An 18,299-nucleotide genomic window follows, 5' to 3' on the forward strand; every position below is an offset into this window, starting at 1 on the left:
TCCCGTCCGGCCCTGCGCGGGTTTACAGGACGGCCGCGGGGAGTCTCGCCCTGGAGGGGGGGCGGTCGTCTGGCGGCGGAGAAAGGCCCGGTGTGGACCCTGCGGGCTTCGCGCTCCGACTCTGCCTTCGCGCCCTTCCTCGGCCGAGAGGGGAGGGTCCCGGCGGGCCGCGGAGCCTTCGCTGCCCTCGGCCTTGGGGTGCCGTGCAGAGGAAGGCGCCCTCGCCCTCCGTCTCCCGGCCTTGGGCTCCCCGCCTGCCCCGTGCAGCCTCCGAGAGTTTCGCGGCTGCCCCGTCTGAGCCGGCAGCGCTTTGACCCGGGCCAGCCCCCTCCCCGCCGGGCCCCCTCTCCCCTCTTGGCTGGACACGGGCGCGGTGGGGGAGGTCCTGCTGCTCCGAGCGGGGCCTCCGGGGAAGTCGGGCGTAGGGAAAGCGGAAAGGAGGAACTGCTGGCTGCCCTCCCACTCTGCCGCAGCCCTCGGAGCCCCCTCCGCGGCGGCAGCCCCACCCCCGGTCAGCCAGTCTACTTGGCGGGGGGAGGGCGAACCTCGCCCGCTCCTTAAATTCCAGGCGGGTAAAAGGCGGAGTTTCAATATTGAACCGAATGTGGACAAAATAGTCCCTTTTATGGCGCTGTGCTGGGGGGGGGGGGCTGAGGGAGGGGCATTTCTCACTGGTGACGGGTTTTTGCATGAAGAGGTCTCGGTTCGGTTTCTGAAATGTTTTTTCCAATGGAAGGGAATCCGTAGCTGCCGGGGCTGAACGGCGGAGGCCCCCGTGTTCTCTGGAGTTTGGTTTGCTTGCCAGCAGACATTTCACGAATGCCTGCTAGCAACAAGGGAGTATCAAAGATGCACCTAAAAAAAGGTGCTGTAATAGGTTTCTAGCACCAATTGTGTCTTGTGCAATGCATACTCCAGAATTAGCAGGCGAGTGTTTACAGGAAAAAATAAAACCACAAACGGCAGCCAAGGCTGCAGGCTTTGTCAAATGTTTTGGGCCGTTTTGATCAAGATGACTGGGATTATTTTTAACCTACTGAAAATGGAGCTGTGAAATTTGGAGTTTCTCTGCAGTAATCTACTTTGGTTTACTGCTTTGCTCTTTGGCGGCTGCCAAGTTGATTTCCACTTTCTATTTTTTTCTAAAGCCGCACTTCCTTAGCGGGGGCTCCTGGCTTGCTTTGTGAGAGATTGTGGGAAGCCCCCCACCCCAAAGTTCTATGGCCTTGGGCTTCTGGGTTTTGCTGGAGCGGAGCGCAGAGGCAGCAGGCGTGCCCAAGGGGATGCTTTTGGAGGTAGACCCTTCAAGCAGCTTTTCTCCCACCTGGAGGGCATTTTGCAGTGCTCTGCTTGAAAGGGCACTGCCAAGTGTCGCTGGGCAGAGCTGGGCATCCCACTTGTTTCTTGTAGTTGTAGAAGTGGGGCCTCCCCCCTCCCCCACAGAATGCGGAGCCTTTGATTGCCACTGTAACATCTGCCTCGCTCAGGGATGCCTTGTGTGAGGCACGTGCTCCTCCACCTTACCCCAGGAGACACCCAGGGCTGCTCCTACAACTTGGGTTAGAGCTCTTAAAAGCTGCAGAGGGCAGGAAGTCCCTCAAGCGTGCCACAAATCATGCCTGGGGCTCCAGAGGGACAGTGGTATGCTTGCCCAGAGTGGGGGGGGGGTGCCCTTCGCATTCCTCATCTGACACAAGAGTATCCTAGGCCCCCTCTAGGTGGGGAGGGGATTGTGTGCCTTCCGCCAGTTCTTGGTGCTGTGGTCCACTCTGCCTCTGAATAGAGGCCCTGCGGCCTCCCCCCTCCCCCCACTGCTGCTGCTGCTGAGGGGGGGAGGGGAGGGGGAGAAGTGGCCAGGCATTCCATATTTGGTAGCAATCATTGTGGACCCTTTTGCCATGGGAGGAGGACACTTCCCACTCAGTTCCTCCTCCTCCTGGCTGTCTCCACATCTGGGAGGGATGAGGCACAGCCAAGAGGGCCCTGTAGGGTTCAGGCTGGCTTGTCAGGCCTTCTGCAGCTGCCCTTGGCCATCCGACCTGAGGCTGGCCCAGGAGAGCAGCAGCAGGCCCTTGGACAGCCTCTGTGGAGAAGGGGGAGCAGGCCTTCCAAACCGGGTGGGCATGTGGGCCACCTCCCTCCACTCCCTCTCCTGGTTTCTGGTTCAGGGAGTGCAAGGCAAGGGGACGAGCCTCCCCGGTGGTGTTTGAAGGGGGGGCTTCCTCTCCCCCCTCTCTTTGGGGCACCTTGGAATGCCGGGAGGGGCGTCACCGGAGACCTCTGGGGCTGCACAGCTGGTGCCCCCTGTGCGTCTGGCCCCTTTGCCCTTCCCTTGTGCCCAGAGTGGGAGGGAGGAAGCTCTGGCATCAGTGGGCCTGTTGAGGCCGCCATGAGCTGGACGGGCAGGAAGTGGACCTGCGGGCAGCTGACCTGGAGGGGAGAGCCGGCCCTTCTGTCCTGTAGCGTCAGGGAGGCCGCCTAGCATTTCCAGAGGTTTGGGTCGGGGGCTCCCCTCCGTATCTGCCGGGGTGTCAAAGGTTGCAGATGGGAAGCCGGGGCTGCCTGAGGGGGATGACAGGGGAAGTAGGCCCAGCTCAGAAAGGGTGGGGCTGGGATGGACCCCCACGCCCAGGGATGGGGAGGGGGGGAGCGGCGACTGACTTGGAATGGTGTAGCCCAGAGCAGGCTCTCCTCTTCCCCACTTAGCAAGGAGGAGGGCAGGTGCTGTGTGGGGAAGGGAAGGAGGAGAGCCTTGCCTGGGTGTTTGGAGGCCTGTCAACTCTAGCCCAGGCCGCAGAAGAGCAGTGGAGGCTGGGTGGGGGAGCCGTTTCCTGTTGCATTTCTCATTTGCGGAGGGATGGGCCTGGCCCAGCGGGTGCTGTGGGTGGGTGGCTGCTCCCTCCCTCCCTCCCTCCCTCCCAGCGTGGTGCTGATCCTTGAGACTTTGGGAAACTCTTAAAGAGCCTCCACCCTTTGGGGTGGAGTGACTCGGGTGGCTCTGCTGGCCTTGGGGTGCTCCCGGCACACCGGGGGGGGGCCTCTCGGAAGCCTTTGGCCGTAGCACAGCCGCCTTCAGGCTTGCTTTGGCTTTCCCCTTGCCTGCTGCATAGCCCTTTCAGCTGGGAGGGGCTTTAGCTTTGGAAGCTTTACAAAGGCTCTGCCTTTCCAGGGTGGGGAAGCGTGAGGTTAAAGGTGTCTGGCGGTCTTTGTGCAGGTGGGGAGGGGCGTTCAGTTCCCACAGTTCCCGTCAGAAGTGGGTGCCCTTCCTGCCTCCAGGAGCCGAGTCTGGCAGATTCCTTGTTGGGTGCCACAAACTGAAATGCAGAGAAGGAAGGCAACCGGGCCAGGCTCCTCTCTTCCTCCTCCTCCTCCTCCTCCTCCTCCTCCTCCTCCTCCTCCTCCTCCTCCTCCTCCTCCTCCTCCTCCCCCCCTTTTTTTGTTCTTGGGCTGTTCCGTATTTCTGTAGAGACATTCAGCGTCCCAAATTATTTTCAAGCCATTCGATGTTAAGGCTCTGCTCCCCCAGATGTTCATGCACCGAGGATGGAAGGCTAAACCTGTAGCAAACACCTGGCAGCCGAGCCTGCAGATTTACAGGGAGTGGGGGGAGGGATTCGGGCTGCATTTTTTAGTTGAGAACTTCAAAGCAGTTAATGGGTTTATAAAAACCTTGAGAGCCAGTCCTAGAATCGAAATGGGGCCCTGCCTCAGCTGACCTGCCCTTCCCAGACTCTGGTCTAGTGTTGACTTGAGTCCATCCCTGCTCTACCCCATCATCCCACCCACCCACCCACCCCGCAATCATCCTTGCACTGCTCCCTGGGATTCTGCTCTGCATGACACAATACCCACCCACCCCCCGCCTGAGACTCCCCCATAGAGTTTTTTCAACTGGCGCTCTGGCCTGGTGCTGCCAGGGCTTGGCTCTGGGGTCCTATTGGGAAAGAGTCACCACACCTGCGCCCCAGTTCATACAGAGGTTAATTCTGAACGGTGCTGCCATCTTCCTTTGGGGCTCATCCAGGCTGGAAGGTTGGTAGCTCTTTTATTCCCATCCCCGATTTCTGTGGTTTGGTCCCTCGGTCCCTAAGAGGAAGGGGACCCACTCGGAGCCAAAGCGTGAGGAAAGAAGGGCGGGGGGGGGGCTTGGCTCAGGGCAGTCAGGCATCTGCTGCACGCAGGTCCATTGGTGCTTTGGGAGGCCTTTGCATCATCGGGCCGCTCCAGGGGCTTGCCAGACGCTGCTTCACTGATTCTGACTGAGCCTGTGTGGCCCCCAAATACCCCCCCCCCCATCGCCTCCCCCTCCAACACATCTCCTGAAAAGGAAGGCCTGGCTCTCTGGCAACCATGGGGTGCTGAAGCCCCGGGACTTCCTCGGGTTTGAACACTGACCCCAAAAGTTTGCAGCTGCCTTTATTTTGACAGGGTGTGTCGCTTCCGGGGGGGAGATGCATGGCCCCCTTCCCCTCCCAACAGGGCTCCCTCTGGGAAAGGGCTGCTGGTACCTGTCTAGGCCCAGCATTTTTCTGGGGAAATCAGGGTGGGGAAGAGGGGCCGGGGTCGGCCTCTTACCCAGCCCATTTGGCAGGGAGTGTGCCAACACAATTCTCTTGGTTTGGGCCAGACCTCCCCGATGCCTCCGTCCCCAAGTAGGAATTGACAGCTTCTGCTGCTTGCTGAAGGAGTTGATCTCCTGCACTTCCCTTTTAAGATATTGGCTCACCAGCTTTGTGTGTGTGCGCGCACACGCACGCACACACACACACAGACGACGAGGCCAGGGGAGGCTTGGGGGGGGGGCCCTCTAGGCCAGCTCTTCTTCTTCTGCTCTTCAGCCCCCCTCTGTGGGGGCGGCTGGGGCTTCCTTCCGTTTCCTCCTCCTGCATTGTCGGCCTTAGTTCTAGGACGGGCAGAGTGGCGGCAGCAAAGAGACCCTTACCAGGTATTGGGGAGGGGTGGGGAAAACGCACGCAGGTATAAGGCCGGGTTGGGCAGGGGGAGGGGCTTTGTGTTTGGGACTGAAGCTGGCAGGCAGTGCCAGGGAAGGGGCTTACCTTCTCTGTGTTCAAGGAGCCAATCCTGTCGCCTCAGTAGGAAATGGGGAAAGGCTTTGTGTGTGTATGTTTTGGGGTTTTGTTAGTTTTTATGGTTTTAAATGTGGTTTTATATTCTGTAAGCCGCCTCGAGTCGCCATGGGCAGCGAATAGGCGGCAACATAAACTCCATCAGTGTTGGGGGTGTTGTGACCTCCCACCGCAGGAAGCCTCTTGTAGGACGCTGGAGCTCAGGAAACGGGCCTGAGCTGGAGGGAAAGCGGGGGGAGACCCTGGGCTTTGCCAACCCTGGCAGACGGCCAGGTGGTTGGCCAGGAGGGCTGAGGAATGGGGGCTCCCTCCCGTCTTTCAGAGGAGGGTCTGCCGGCAGTAGGAAGGAGGGTTGGGGGCTGTGAGGAAGGGGAAGCACAGCTGGGGGAAGAGCTTCTTCTGGGAACCTTCCCCCAGCCCCCAAGGGTGGCCGGCCCTGCTTCCTCTTTCAGAGGGGGAGGGAAGGCGCTTGGGCAGAGGACCGCCCCTCCCCCTCCCCTCACAGGCCACAGAGCCTCTGGGTCATGCCTGGGGCTGAGCCAGCGGGGGGGCGGCTCCCTGGGAACAGACCTCTGGGGGCCATGCTGGGAATGCAGCCCTGGAATGTCTCCCTGGCAGGCGGCATGGTGGGGGGACGCTGGGGCGGAATCGCCTGCCTCCTGGGGGAGGCAAAGGAGGACTGGGGGGCAGAGGCAGGAAGGCGCTTGCCCCATCGCCAGCTGCTTCTTGGCTGGGGCCTCGGAACTGCCCAGTGGGCCGAGATGAAGAAAGGGGACCCAGAGCCCCTCCCCACCCTTGAGACCTTGGCTTTGCCTCCGCATCTGGCCTTTCCCTCACATTGTTGGCCTACAACTTTGACAAGATCACCCACCCACCCACCCACCCAGCCCCATTCCAAGATGGGGCAGGTAGAGAATCTGCTGGTTTCCGTCAGGGTTGGGCGGGGGGGGCAGCTCAGCGGGAAAGGCAGCAAAACCCACTGAGACCAACCAGGGGCAGCAGCAGCAGCGGGCAGGGCCCCCTTCAGCCTTCCTCCCAGGGGGTCCTTCCGGTGCTGCCAGGATTCCTGGAGCCCTTTTGGGGAGGGGGAGGGTCACCTGTGACCGCAGAGTGACAGGTGGGGGGACCCACCTCCAGCTCACAAGCATCCTGGGATGCCTGGCTCTGCTCCCCCTTCCTCAAAATGCAACGCTGGCTCAGCTTGAGTTGCCTGTCCTCACTTTGGGGGCAGAAAAGACCCCCCCCGCTGGGCTCTGACTTGGGCAGGGAGCTACCCATCCCTGCGCAGGCGCTCTCACGGCTCCTGGATGCTTTGGGGCGAGAGGTGGCAGGGCATCGAAATTCACCTGATTGGCGGGTGCCATTGAGGGGAGGGGCCTTGGGGAATGGGCGTGACCCGCCCAAGCAGAAAGGGGGCTGGCTGAGAGAGAAAGTGCTGTGGGAGAGCCTCACCCTGTCCAGAAACTGAAGCAGGCGGGCTCCGCACGTGGGCCAAGACCTCAAAGGACCGGGCGGGCAGCCGAACGAGCAGGATCAGGTACCCAGAGCCGTCCCAGGGGTGCGGGGTGGGCAGAGGAAGCGCTTGGTCGAAGAAGGGAGCAGAAGCCCCTGCCTCCTCCCAGCCCTGCAAGGGACCCCACCTCCCTGCCAGCTGCCAGGCTGCCTCTGGCGGTGGCCCAAGAGGCAGGAGCCTCAGAGATGCCCGGCTGGGCCCAGCGGGCACCCCTTGGAGCCACCCTCGGGTATTTGAGGTTAAGAAGGCCTCTCCTCCTGCCTGAGCTCTCGGAAAGCAGCGGGGCACGACGGAAGGGTGTAGGGGGCAGGGTGGGGTTCGGCACAGGGGGGTGTTAGCACCACTTGGTGTCCTGGCATGGGCTGCCCTTCCAGTTGGAGGGGCTCTTTCCCTCCAGTTTAAGCACATCCTCGGCTTTAAACCCAAGGTGGAGAACTCTCCCCTGCTCCCGCTGCCCCCCGGGAGGCTGCTGTGCCCAGGAGGGTCCCCTGCAGCCCCCTCCCCTCAGGCTCCAGCTTCCCTTTGTGCTGGAGAAGGCGTTGGAGAAGCCTTCGGCTGTTGGGGGGGGGAGGCAACCATCGGGTGCCAGGCTGGGCCTTCTGGCTTCCTTCAGCGGTTTCCTCTCGCCGGCCATCTGGGCATAATCTGCCTCCTCCGGCCACCGGCCTTATCAGCTCAGCTCCACCAGGATGGCCTTCTTCCTGTGGGCATGATGCGGCACATCTTCACCCTCGGGCGCCTCCTGGGCCACACCCCCTTCCCGCTGCCCTGCCCTGCCCCTGGCGCTCCGCATTTCTCCATGGCGGTGGGAGTCATTCCAGTCATGGGGCAGCAGCCTTCTTGACCGCTGCCCCCCAGCAGCTGTGCCGGGGGGAGTTGGCACATAGCACAGAGAATGCCGGCTGGGCTTTCCTTACTGTTTGGCTCTGGGTCCATTCCGGAGGACAAAGGAGCCCACGTGGGATGTGCCCGTGGGAGGGAAGGGCTCTGGGTTCCACCCGGAAGGGCCACTGGACGCTGAAGGCCGAGCCACTCTGGGAACCTGACTGCTTGGGCCAGCCGTTGGCCATCTCCCCCTCGTGGCGCCCGGGAAGGGCTCCCCGCTCACCCCGCCCTTCTTCCACAGGTAAAGCAGGAGAGGGCCCATCTCAGGCGCCACCATGGTGGCCTTATCACTCAAGATAAGCATTGGCAACGTGGTGAAGACGATGCAGTTTGAGCCCTCCACCATGGTGTACGACGCCTGCCGCATCATCCGGGAACGGGTGCCGGAGGCGCAGATGGGGCAGCGTAAGTGGCCAGGCGGGCTGTCCTTGGAGAAGGCGGTGCCGAGGGGGAGCGGCCAGCCAGGGAGAACGGTCCCCGCTCCCACCTTGCCCCTTGCCCATGTCCCTGGGGCTTGGGGGCATCGCTGGTGGCCCTCAAGGCCCCCCCCACCCCCACCCCGGTCCAACCCTCTCCCTGCGGTTCTTTCTTCAGCCCACGACTTTGGCCTTTTCCTCTCGGATGAAGACCCCAAGAAGGGGATATGGTTGGAGGCCGGGAAGGCTCTGGACTACTACATGCTCCGCAATGGGGTGAGTGCTTCCCTGCGGGGGGGCTTTCTGATCAGCCGAGTGAGTTGGGGGAGGCTGGATGCCCGTGTCAGCCCCAGCAGTGAAGCGTAAACACCCCCCCCCAATAGGCCAGGACACACACGTGGCCTCTCCAGAAATGCCCACTGAAATCCCTCTGGAAGGGCCTCGCTGCGAGTGCAGAGCTTCTCCCCCTGGCTGGCCGGCCTCGGCCTCCCCATCTCTTCTGGGGCTGCACGAGTGGCAGGGAGACGGGGAGCTCCCGCCTAGGGAGGGTCCTCTTGTTCGCTGCTGGAGGAGGAGGAAGAGGAGGAGAAGGCTGGGCCTTGAAGCATCCCTCAGAGGCCAGCCAAGGACCTGACCTCTCTCTCTACCCACACATACACACACACACGCACACACCCCTCGGAGAAGTTGGCTACTCCAGGAAGAGCAGAGCCTCCACAGCAGGGTGCCAACCGTGTCCGCCCAGGAGGAAGCCCCAGAGCGGCTGCCTTAGGCTGGCTCCTTCCCGCCCCCTTGGTTGTCTGTGCCCTTCCCCCACCCCTCAATTGTGGCCCTGGCATTTCTTGGCTCTCCCCCCACCCCTAAACCTGGCTTCTCAGGACACCATGGAGTACAAGAAGAAGCAGCGGCCCCTGAAGATCCGCATGCTGGACGGGACGGTCAAGACAGTCATGGTGGATGACTCCAAGACGGTCACCGACATCCTCATGACCATTTGTGCCCGGATCGGTGAGCAGCCTGGGGAGGGCTGGGCTGATGGATGGGAGCGGGAGGGGAGAGGAGGCAGCCTCCGTTCTCTGGGCCCTTCACCCCACCCCGGACCAGGAGGGACAACGGAGCAAAGCTGAGGTGGGCTGCTGGGCAGCTGTGCCCATGGCCGGGGTGACCTTTGTCCCTGGCAAGGCTGCTTTGTGCCCGCAGGCATCACCAATTACGACGAGTACTCGCTGGTGCGGGAGATCCTGGAGGAGAAGAAGGAGGAGCAGACGGGCACGCTCCGAAAGGACAAGACCCTCCTGCGCGACGAGAAGAAGATGGAGAGGCTGAAGCAGAAGCTCCACACGGATGACGAGTGTACGTGAGCCGGGCCGAGCGCTCGGCGAGGGGGGCGGGCGGAGGGGACCTCGGCGGCCCTCATCCTGCCCTGCCTCCTTGTGCAGTGAACTGGCTGGATCACGGACGCACTTTGCGCGAACAGGGCATCGATGACAACGAGACGCTGCTCCTCCGGCGGAAGTTCTTCTACTCCGACCAGAACGTGGATTCCCGCGACCCCGTGCAGCTCAACCTCCTCTACGTCCAGGTGGCTCTTGCTGCCCCGCTGCCGGGGCTTCTCCCTCCGCTTTGGGATCCGGCAGGGGTGCAGAGGAGGCTGCTGGGGGAGGCCCTGCAGTTCCAGGGAGGAGCGGCCAGGAGGCTCCCTGCTCACCTTGCTCCTCTGTCTCCAGGCCCGAGACGACATCCTGAACGGCTCCCACCCCGTCTCCTTCGACAAAGCCTGCGAGTTTGCCGGCTACCAGTGCCAGATCCAGTTTGGTCCCCACAATGAGCAGAAGCACAAGGCCGGGTTTCTGGAGTGAGTCCTCCCACCGCGTGGGCCCCAGTCCCGCTGGGTCCCTTCCCCAGACGGGGCAGCGTTTGGCCCCTCTGTCCCCTCGGCTGGGCCTTTGGCTCAGGGGCCGGAGCGGATTGGGGGCCCTTGGGAGGCCCCTCCCTGACGGAGGCTGTCTTTCCTCCTGTGCAGCTTGAAGGATTTCCTGCCAAAGGAGTACGTCAAGCAGAAGGGGGAGCGGAAGATCTTCCTGGTGAGCCACTGGGGGCTCTTGAAACCGGCCGTTGTGGGCCACGCCCCTTCTGCCCCACCCGTCTGCTTCCCAAGGGCCCCGGAGGCCTGGCCAGCATGGGGGGGAGGAGCTCTGCAGGAGGAGGAGGAGGAGGATGCAGGGGGGCTGGGGGAGCGATGAGGCAGGGAGGGGTCGGTCATTTGGGAGCAAGGGGATGCAGCCACCTGCTTCCCCCCCACCCCCAGGCCCACAAGAACTGTGGCAGCATGAGTGAGATCGAGGCCAAGGTGCGGTACGTGAAGCTCGCCCGCTCGCTCAAGACCTACGGCGTCTCCTTCTTCTTGGTCAAGGTAAGCAGCGCTCCTTCCGGCCCCCTTTTGCCCCTGCCTGGGAGAGCCCGCTCCGTGGCTGGGGGGGGGGAGGGGCTGGCTGGGGCCCTCCTGCTCCGAGCCGGAGAGGGGGCTGCACCCCATGGCCTGGGCACCTGCCTTGCAGGAGAAGATGAAGGGGAAGAACAAGCTGGTCCCCCGCCTGCTGGGCATCACCAAGGAGTGCGTCATGCGGGTGGACGAGAAGACCAAGGAGGTCATTCAGGAGTGGAACCTGACCAACATTAAGCGCTGGGCGGCCTCTCCCAAGAGCTTCACCCTGGTAAGGGAAAGGCCCGAGGACCGACGGGGGCCAGCCCCTCCCTCCCCCCTCCCAGGTCTGCAGGGCAAAGGCGCACCTGGTGGGGAGGGGCCACCCTGGAGCAGGCAGAGTCGGCCTGGGCCCCCCAGCCACTTCCGAAACAGCCTGGGCCCGACCGACACACCCACCGCTGCCTCCCAGCCCAGGACCAGGGTGCCGCCTGGCGTCCATGCCCTCTTCCGTTCGGCCTCTGCCCGTGGCATCGTCTCTCCAGGGCTGCCGTTTGTGTCAGGTGGAAGGGGTGCCCGTGACCCACAGATGGGGGGCCCTGGAGATGGGATCCATCATCTCCTCTACCCCCAAGGCCCCCTCTTCTGGGGCTGATCTGTTCTGGGCCGGCTGGCTGCAGCAGCTGCTGGGGACAGTGGGCGAGCCTTCCAAACCCATTGCCTGCCCCCCCCGAGACCTCCAAGGGGTCGGGGGTGGCCCTGGTGAAGCGGAATGGCGGAATCTGCCGCCTGCTTTCAGTCCGGCTGCTCCTGCGCCTGGCAGCAAGAGGGGCTGGTTTTGGATGGCCCAGGAGTGGGGAAGGAGGTGGTCATGGGGAGCCATTAGACCGTCAGCAGTGGCGTCTTGGGGGGCAGCAGCCCCAGCCGGAAGCCCCCCTCCGGTCACTGCCTTCGCTTTGGGGTTGCAGGACTTTGGGGACTACCAGGACGGCTATTACTCTGTGCAGACCACCGAAGGGGAGCAGATTGCCCAGCTCATCGCTGGTTACATTGACATCATCTTGAAGAAGGTGGGTCTCGGGGGGGGGTCTGGGCAGGAGGCGTGACCAGGCCGAGAGCAAGGCTGGCTCCTGATCTGGATCAAGGGGTGCCCGGAGCCATAGCCTCACTCCGGGGGTCCCCTGACTTGGTCTGTGTGGCTTCGGCCGCCCTCTCGGGGCCTGGCCCAGGGAGCCCGGGTGACCGCTGCCTCTGCCTTGCAGAAAAAGAGCAAGGACCACTTCGGCCTGGAGGGAGACGAGGAATCCACCATGCTGGAGGACTCCGTGTCCCCCAAGAAGTAAGGCCGGCTTTACCAAAGTGGGAGTGGGGGTCCGTTGGGGAGGGGCGGTGGGGCTGCGCCTCACCCCCTGCCTGCCTCCTAGGTCGACCCTTCTGCAGCAGCAGTTCAACCAGCTGAACAAAGCCGAGCACAGCTCCGTGGCCCTCCCGGTCATCATCCGGCCAGGCGCCAGTGGGCCGGAGAACTTCCAGATGGGCACCCATGCCCCAGGCCCAGCAGCAGATCACGAGTGGGCAGATGCACCGGGGGCACATGCCCCCTCTGGTAAGGCTCCCGGGCTTCCCCCCCGGCTGCCCTGGCACAGGTCTCTTGGGGCTCCTGCTGCCCTCCGGGGCTGGGGGCCCCTTCCTGAAGTCCCCTCTGATTCTTGGGAAACGGGGGGAGGACAGCCCCACATTGGCCCCGCTCACCCAGCCCCCCGGCTGCTGCTGCAGGGGGAGGGGGGACGGACGGACTGGGGGGTGGGGGCATTGGCTCACCCATCTTCCTTCTGCTCTGCCCTGCAGACCTCGGCTCAGCAGGCCCTCACGGGCACCCTCAACGCCAGCATGCAGGCCGTGAAGGCTGCGCAGTCCAGCCTGGATGACTTCGAGACCCTCCCGCCCCTGGGACAAGATGCGGTGAGAGGGCCAGGAAGGAGGGCGGCTGGGTCTCCCCATGGAGAGGCCCCTCCTGGGGCTGGAACCCTCCGGTGACCCCTGCTTCTCCACCCACCCACCCACCCGTAGGCCTCCAAGGCCTGGCGAAAGAACAAGATGGATGAGTCGAAGCACGAAATCCACTCCCAAGTCGACGCCATCACCGCAGGCACGGCTTCCGTGGTCAACCTGACTGCTGGCGACCCGGCAGAAACGGACTATACGGCCGTGGGCTGTGCCATCACCACCATCTCCTCCAACCTCACGGAGATGTCCAAGGGGGTGAAGCTGCTGGCGGCACTCATGGAGGACGAGGGGAAACGGGCGGCAGCTCCTGCAGGCTGCGAAAAACCTGGCTGGGGCCGTCTCGGAGCTCTTGAAGACAGCCCAGCCGTCCAGCGCCGAGGTCAGCGGCGGAGGGAGTGGAACGGGACCTGCTCCAAAGGGGGTGGGGAGCTGGCTTGGGACACTGGACCCAGGAGCCAGTGGGAGCAGGAGGGGGCTGCAGAAGAGGGTGATTCTCGCCACCGACAGTCCGGAGGGTGCACGGTGGCAGCCTGCCCTTCTCGGGGCACACGACCAGACCGAGGACCAGGCGCTGACGGGCACCCTGCTTTCCCCCTTCCAGCCACGGCAGAATCTGTTGCAGGCAGCTGGCGCAGTGGGACAGACCAGTGGAGAACTGCTGCAGGAGATTGGGGAGAGTGACACGGATCCCCTTTTCCAGGTGAGGGGTCTGCCGAGAGCAGACCGGCCCACCCTGCCTCCCCAAACAGATGGGACCGGCTCAGGAGTGGCTGAGTGATGTCCAGGGGGCTGCAGCGAACTCTCGGGGAGGAGTGACTGGGAGAAAAGTCAGTGGGGCTGCGGGGCGGCAGCGGGCCCTTCCCATCCCACAAAGGAGGCCAAGACCACCAGGACCTGGGGTCACAGGCTAATGAGGTTGCTCCAGCCCAACAAGACTCCCTGGGCTCCGGGCATCTGCTGGGAGGGCCTGAAACGCAGGTTCCTGCCCTGAGTCGGGGTGGGGAGTCAGTGGGGCCTGATGGCCTGGAAGGTGGCTCCCCAACGGGCAGCCGAGCCTCTCTCTCAGGCGGTGGATGTTCACATACAGATTGTGGAGAGCCGGCGCCTCCGGACCCTGCCCGCCCCCGATGCCAAGACGGTAAAAGGGCCCGAGCTGGTCCGTGGCTGTGCTCCTTGCGGAGCCCCTGCTCTTGCCACAATCGGTGTGCTTGCCCGGGGGTGGTTCCTGCACAGCTTCCTCTCTGGCCGCTGCCAATCCCCACTGTCCAGTTTAAAAGCCTCTCGGAAGCGACCGCAAGGTCTGCGGCCAGGAGACACAGGTCCCCCCAGCGTGCTCCCTGCACGGACCTGACCTCTTCCTCAGGGGTGGTCTGGCAGCCTCTGGACACCTGGAGGCACAGGCTCCCTTCTCGGTGTGGGGAGTTTCAGCTGGGCGGGCAAGGAGAGGCGCGGGGTGGGGTGGTGGCTGGCCCTGGCAGCCCCTTCTGCTCTCCCAGCCCCCAAGCTGTGGCTGCCCGGGCTTGGTGGTGGGCTTGGTGTGCGGCACTCTGCGCCTGAGGTGACTTGCTCTGGTGGTGAAGGTTCCCGGTTGGGCCAGCTGGCGGCGGAAGCACGGCCACCTCCTCCAGGCAGGGGCCCTTGCGGTGGGGGGAGGAGGAGGAGGCCCTGTGCTGGGCGTGCTTTGCCCGCTTCCTGGCTGTGGTCTGAGGTGGCCCTTCCTTCCCCAGGACGTGCTGATGCAGCTCGCCAAGGCGGTGGCCAGCGCGGCGGCTGCTTTGGTTCTGAAGGCCAAGAACGTGGCCCAGAAGACAGAGGACTCGGTGCTGCAGACCCAGGTGATCGCTGCGGCCACCCAGTGCGCCCTCTCCACCTCCCAGCTGGTGGCCTGCACCAAGGTGAGTCCTCCTTGCCTGGGACTTGGCTGGTCGGGACAGGGCTCTCCCTTCTTCCCTGGGCCCGGAGGCCCACTTCCTCCTGAGGGAGGCCGGCCCGTTTGCTCCTGCACGCAGTTCCACTTGGGCCATCCAGGTTTCCCTCCCGACCTGTGTCCCCTTCTTTGGCAGGTGGTCGCTCCCACCATCAGCTCCCCCGTCTGCCAGGAGCAGCTGGTTGAGGCTGGGAAGCTGGTGGCCAAGTCAGTGGAAGGCTGTGTGGATGCCTCCCAGGCGGCCACCTCTGACGAGCAGCTGCTGAAACAGGTGGGGGTGGCCGCCACCGCCGTCACCCAGGCGCTCAATGACCTGCTGGAGCACATCAAGCAGCACGCCACGGGTGGGCAGCCGGTCGGGCGCTACGACCAGGCCACCGACACCATCCTCAACGTCACCGAGAACATCTTCAGCTCCATGGGTGACGCTGGTGAGGAATGCCGCCTGGGAGGCTGCCCCGTCCACAGAGCCCCAGAGTTGCCAGGCGATGCCAGCCAGAGCCGGCGGCTGGATGGCTAGGAGCATCGTGGCCCCCCTTCTCACGGCCCCTCCTTGCTCCCTGCCCCCCAGGGGAAATGGTTCGTCAGGCTCGCATCCTGGCCCAGGCTACATCTGACCTGGTGAACGCCATCAAGGCTGATGCGGAGGGGGAGACCGACCTGGAAAACTCGCGGAAATTGCTGAGTGCCGCCAAGATCCTGGCAGACGCTACGGCCAAAATGGTGGAAGCGGCAAAGGTCTGGCCCTGAGATGCACGGAGTGGTTGGAGCGTCGAGGGCGGCGGTGCCTGTTCGGCTCTATGGTCACAGCCGGGCAATGCAGAGAGTGGCCCTCTCCCCTTGGCAAGCAGTGCCAAGCAGAAGCAGGCTCTGCCCCCTGGCAAGCAGCTTGCAGGCGAGTGGGTCCTGCCAGGGCCCATCCTTGGGGGTGGCTGTTTATGAGAGCCGCCCCTTCCGGATGGAGCAGACGAATTGGGGGACGGGCACTGCTCCTGACGGGCCTCCGTCCTTCCCGCCAGGGGGCTGCGGCCCACCCGGACAGTGAGGAGCAGCAGCAGCGGCTACGGGAGGCGGCGGAGGGGCTTCGCATGGCCACCAATGCGGCAGCCCAGAATGCCATCAAGAAGAAGCTGGTGCATCGGCTGGAGGTGGGTTTCGGGGAGGGGCAAAGGGTTTGCCAGCTCTTCCGGCCTGGGAGAGCGGGGGCCTCACCCTGATCTTCCCCTCCAGCACGCAGCCAAACAGGCCGCTGCAGCTGCCACGCAGATGATTGCAGCTGCCCAGCACAGCGCCGGGGGGAGCAAGAACCCTTCCGCCCAGCAGCAGCTCGTGCAGAGCTGTAAGGTAAGCTTACGGGCCCGGAGCCCCGTCCTCGAAGCCTGTGCAGCGAACTGGCTGGATCACGGACGGGGTGGGCCTGTCTTCACCGTCCTCCCCCAGGGAAGGGCCTCCACCACGGGGGGCGGGAATTGAGCTCGGCACTCGTCCAGCTCTCCCCTCGCTCTCCTGGACGCAGCCAGTGGCAGAGAAGCCCGGCTGCTCTGGGCGCAGAGGCCTTGGCGCACAGCCGCTTCTCCGTGTGGCTGGCCGAGCCGCGTGGGCAGCAGAGACCCTTGGGGCTGCCTGCTCCTCTCTGCCTGGCCTGACCCAGGAGGAGGAGCTGGTCTGGCTGAGACGTCCTGGCAGGTGCCAAGATGACAGGAGGGCAGGGGAGGGCCGAGTCAGAGAGGCCGTCGGCCTCAGGAGCCCGAAGGAACCCCGGGGCAGGGGAGGGGGCAGAGAAAGGCTTGCACCCGAGATGTCTGTCCCACTTCTCTCCTGGCAGGTGGTGGCTGATCAGATCCCGATGCTGGTGCAGGGAGTTCGGGGCAGCCAGTCCCAGCCGGACAGCCCCAGTGCCCAGCTGGCCCTCATTGCCGCCAGCCAGAACTTCCTGCAGGTGAGCAGGCGCTCTGGCCCGGTCAGGGGCTGCAGAGGGTTTACGGCACAAGCCTGGCCACAGCACCTAACCCCTACCCATCCTCTTTCCATTGTAGCCTGGTGGGAAGATGGTGGCTGCCGCCAAGGCTACGGTGCCCACCGTCTTGGATCAGGCCTCTGCCATGCAGCTCAGCCAGTGCGCTAAAAATCTGGCGGCAGCTCTTGCCGAACTCCGCACAGCAGCCCAGAAGGTCAGCCACTTCGCCTGCGGGGCTCTGGGTATCAGCCCCAGAGGTGGGGGCAGGAGCAGAGGGGAGGCGCCTCGCTCTTCTGGGAGGCTCCTTGTGCCAGGCCTGGCCTCCCTTTTGTCAGGGAAACGGGGAAGCCCTGGCCTTGGCAGGGAGTCCCCGGGGTGTGTGTGTGTGAGTGACCAGGATGGGTTCCCCTGTCCCCTCCAGGCGCAGGAGGCCTGTGGCCCGCTGGAGATCGACTCGGCCCTCAGCCTGGTGCAGAGCCTGGAGAGAGACTTGCAGGAGGCCAAGGCGGCTGCCCGGGAGGGCAAGCTGAAGCCCCTCCCAGGGGAGACGGTGTGTGTGGGGGGATCAGGGGAGCTGGGGGGGGCAAGTGGCCTCTGGGGGCTCCGGGCCCTTCCTGACAGGCTCTCCGTGCTGCAGATGGAGAAGTGCGCCCAGGACCTAGGCAATAGCACCAAGGCCGTCAGCTCCGCCATTGCTCACCTGCTGGGAGAGGTTGCCCAGGGTGAGAACTACACAGGTACCTGGTTCTGCAGGGGTTGTGGCACTTGCGGCTCCAATTGTGGCTCTGTGTGCTTGTGGGTGGCCTGCCCTGTCCTTTGGCCAGGATGTGGCCTGAGAGGTCAGGGGTTCATTGTGTCCTACAACTGCCCCGCTTCCCCTTGGGATTACCCCAGCCCAGCCGGGTTTGCCCTTCTTGGGATGGGGGCGAGGCCCTTGTTCAGCTCCAGGCTCTGGAGGCAGGAAGACGGCCGGGCAGGGAGGGTACACATCAACCGAGGACTGCCATGCCTCTCTCCCCTCAGGGATTGCAGCTCGGGACGCAGCCCAGGCGCTGCGCTCCCTCAGCCAGGCTGCCCGGGGGGTGGCTGCCAGCACAGAGGACCCTCAGGCCCAGGCAGCCACCCTGGACTGTGCCGGAGACGTCATGGACAAAGCCAGCAGCCTCATCCGTGAGGCCCGTAAGGCGGTGTCCAAGCCAGGGGATGCGGAGAGCCAGCAGCGCCTGGCCCAGGTGAGCCCAGGGGCCTGGCCGGGCCTGGTCTTGCTAAGGGCAGGAGCTGCTGCCTGGGGTGAGGTGTGGGGTAGGGAGTTGCCTGGGGGGGCAGGCCAAACGCTCCGTGTCCTCTCTGCAGGTGGCCAAGGCCGTGTCCCAAGCCCTGAACCGTTGTGTCAACTGCCTGCCTGGTCAGCGGGACGTCGATGCTGCCATCCGCACCGTTGGCGAGGCTAGCAAGAGGCTGTTGGCCGACTCTGTGAGTGGGGGGGCTGCTTTAGCTCGGTGGCTGGGTGGGTGGATCGTCCCACCAGGGGGCTGGCCAGGGCAGCCCTCTCTGGGCAGGCAAGCTGCTGAACTGTGCAGGGAGCCACCCTCGCTGCCCTGCCAAGGCTTCTCCCTGGGAGGGACCCAGATGGAAACATGGCAACCAAACACGCCCACCCCAAAAGGCCCCAGACTCCACAGATGCATTCGCTGTGCTTGGTCCTGCCTCAGTCTTTGAGCTGGGTGTTTCGGGAGTCGAAGGTCTTGGGGGCTTGCAGGGTGGGAGTTTGACAGGGCCCCCATTCTCCTTCCTTGCCTTTACAAGGGGACTTGGGGAGGGAACTAAAAGAACAGCCATACTGGACTTAATTCTTACAAACAGAGAAGAGAGAGAGGGAGTTGAAACCGCAGGAACCTTGGGTGAGAGTGACCATGTCATACTAGAATTTAACATAACGCAAACACGAGCAATAGAATATAATGATACCAGAGTCTTAGATTTTAAAAGAGCTGATTTTAATAAACTCAGAGAGAACTTGGGAAAGATTTCTTGAATGAAAATCCTAAAGAAGAAAACAATTCAAGAATCTTGGGAAGCTCTGAA

The 18,299-nt window shown here is 63.7% G+C and overlaps 1 protein-coding gene across 1 annotated transcript in view; it reads left to right on the forward strand.

Moving 5' to 3' along the window:
- TLN1 (talin 1) overlaps positions 1–18,299 on the forward strand; it is a 35,272-nt gene that overhangs the window by 283 nt on the left and 16,690 nt on the right. The window contains 29 exon segments of the mRNA XM_026684978.2: positions 7,727–7,890; positions 8,080–8,177; positions 8,780–8,909; positions 9,102–9,254; positions 9,341–9,483; positions 9,629–9,756; positions 9,925–9,985; positions 10,210–10,314; positions 10,460–10,615; positions 11,292–11,393; positions 11,586–11,662; positions 11,748–11,865; positions 11,867–11,929; positions 12,172–12,285; positions 12,394–12,617; positions 12,619–12,709; positions 12,932–13,030; positions 13,418–13,468; positions 14,058–14,225; positions 14,394–14,688; positions 14,829–14,995; positions 15,277–15,405; positions 15,488–15,601; positions 16,083–16,196; positions 16,294–16,428; positions 16,636–16,764; positions 16,852–16,951; positions 17,238–17,446; positions 17,568–17,687. Of these exon segments, the coding sequence (XP_026540763.2) occupies positions 7,761–7,890; positions 8,080–8,177; positions 8,780–8,909; positions 9,102–9,254; positions 9,341–9,483; positions 9,629–9,756; positions 9,925–9,985; positions 10,210–10,314; positions 10,460–10,615; positions 11,292–11,393; positions 11,586–11,662; positions 11,748–11,865; positions 11,867–11,929; positions 12,172–12,285; positions 12,394–12,617; positions 12,619–12,709; positions 12,932–13,030; positions 13,418–13,468; positions 14,058–14,225; positions 14,394–14,688; positions 14,829–14,995; positions 15,277–15,405; positions 15,488–15,601; positions 16,083–16,196; positions 16,294–16,428; positions 16,636–16,764; positions 16,852–16,951; positions 17,238–17,446; positions 17,568–17,687 (3,723 nt within the window). The 5' untranslated portion in view covers positions 7,727–7,760.

This window comes from Notechis scutatus, chromosome 2, assembly GCF_049901735.1.
Source record: "Notechis scutatus isolate UNSWTSFEM ecotype Mainland chromosome 2, rNotScu1.2, whole genome shotgun sequence".
In the NCBI taxonomy this organism is placed as follows: Eukaryota; Metazoa; Chordata; class Lepidosauria; order Squamata; family Elapidae; genus Notechis; species Notechis scutatus.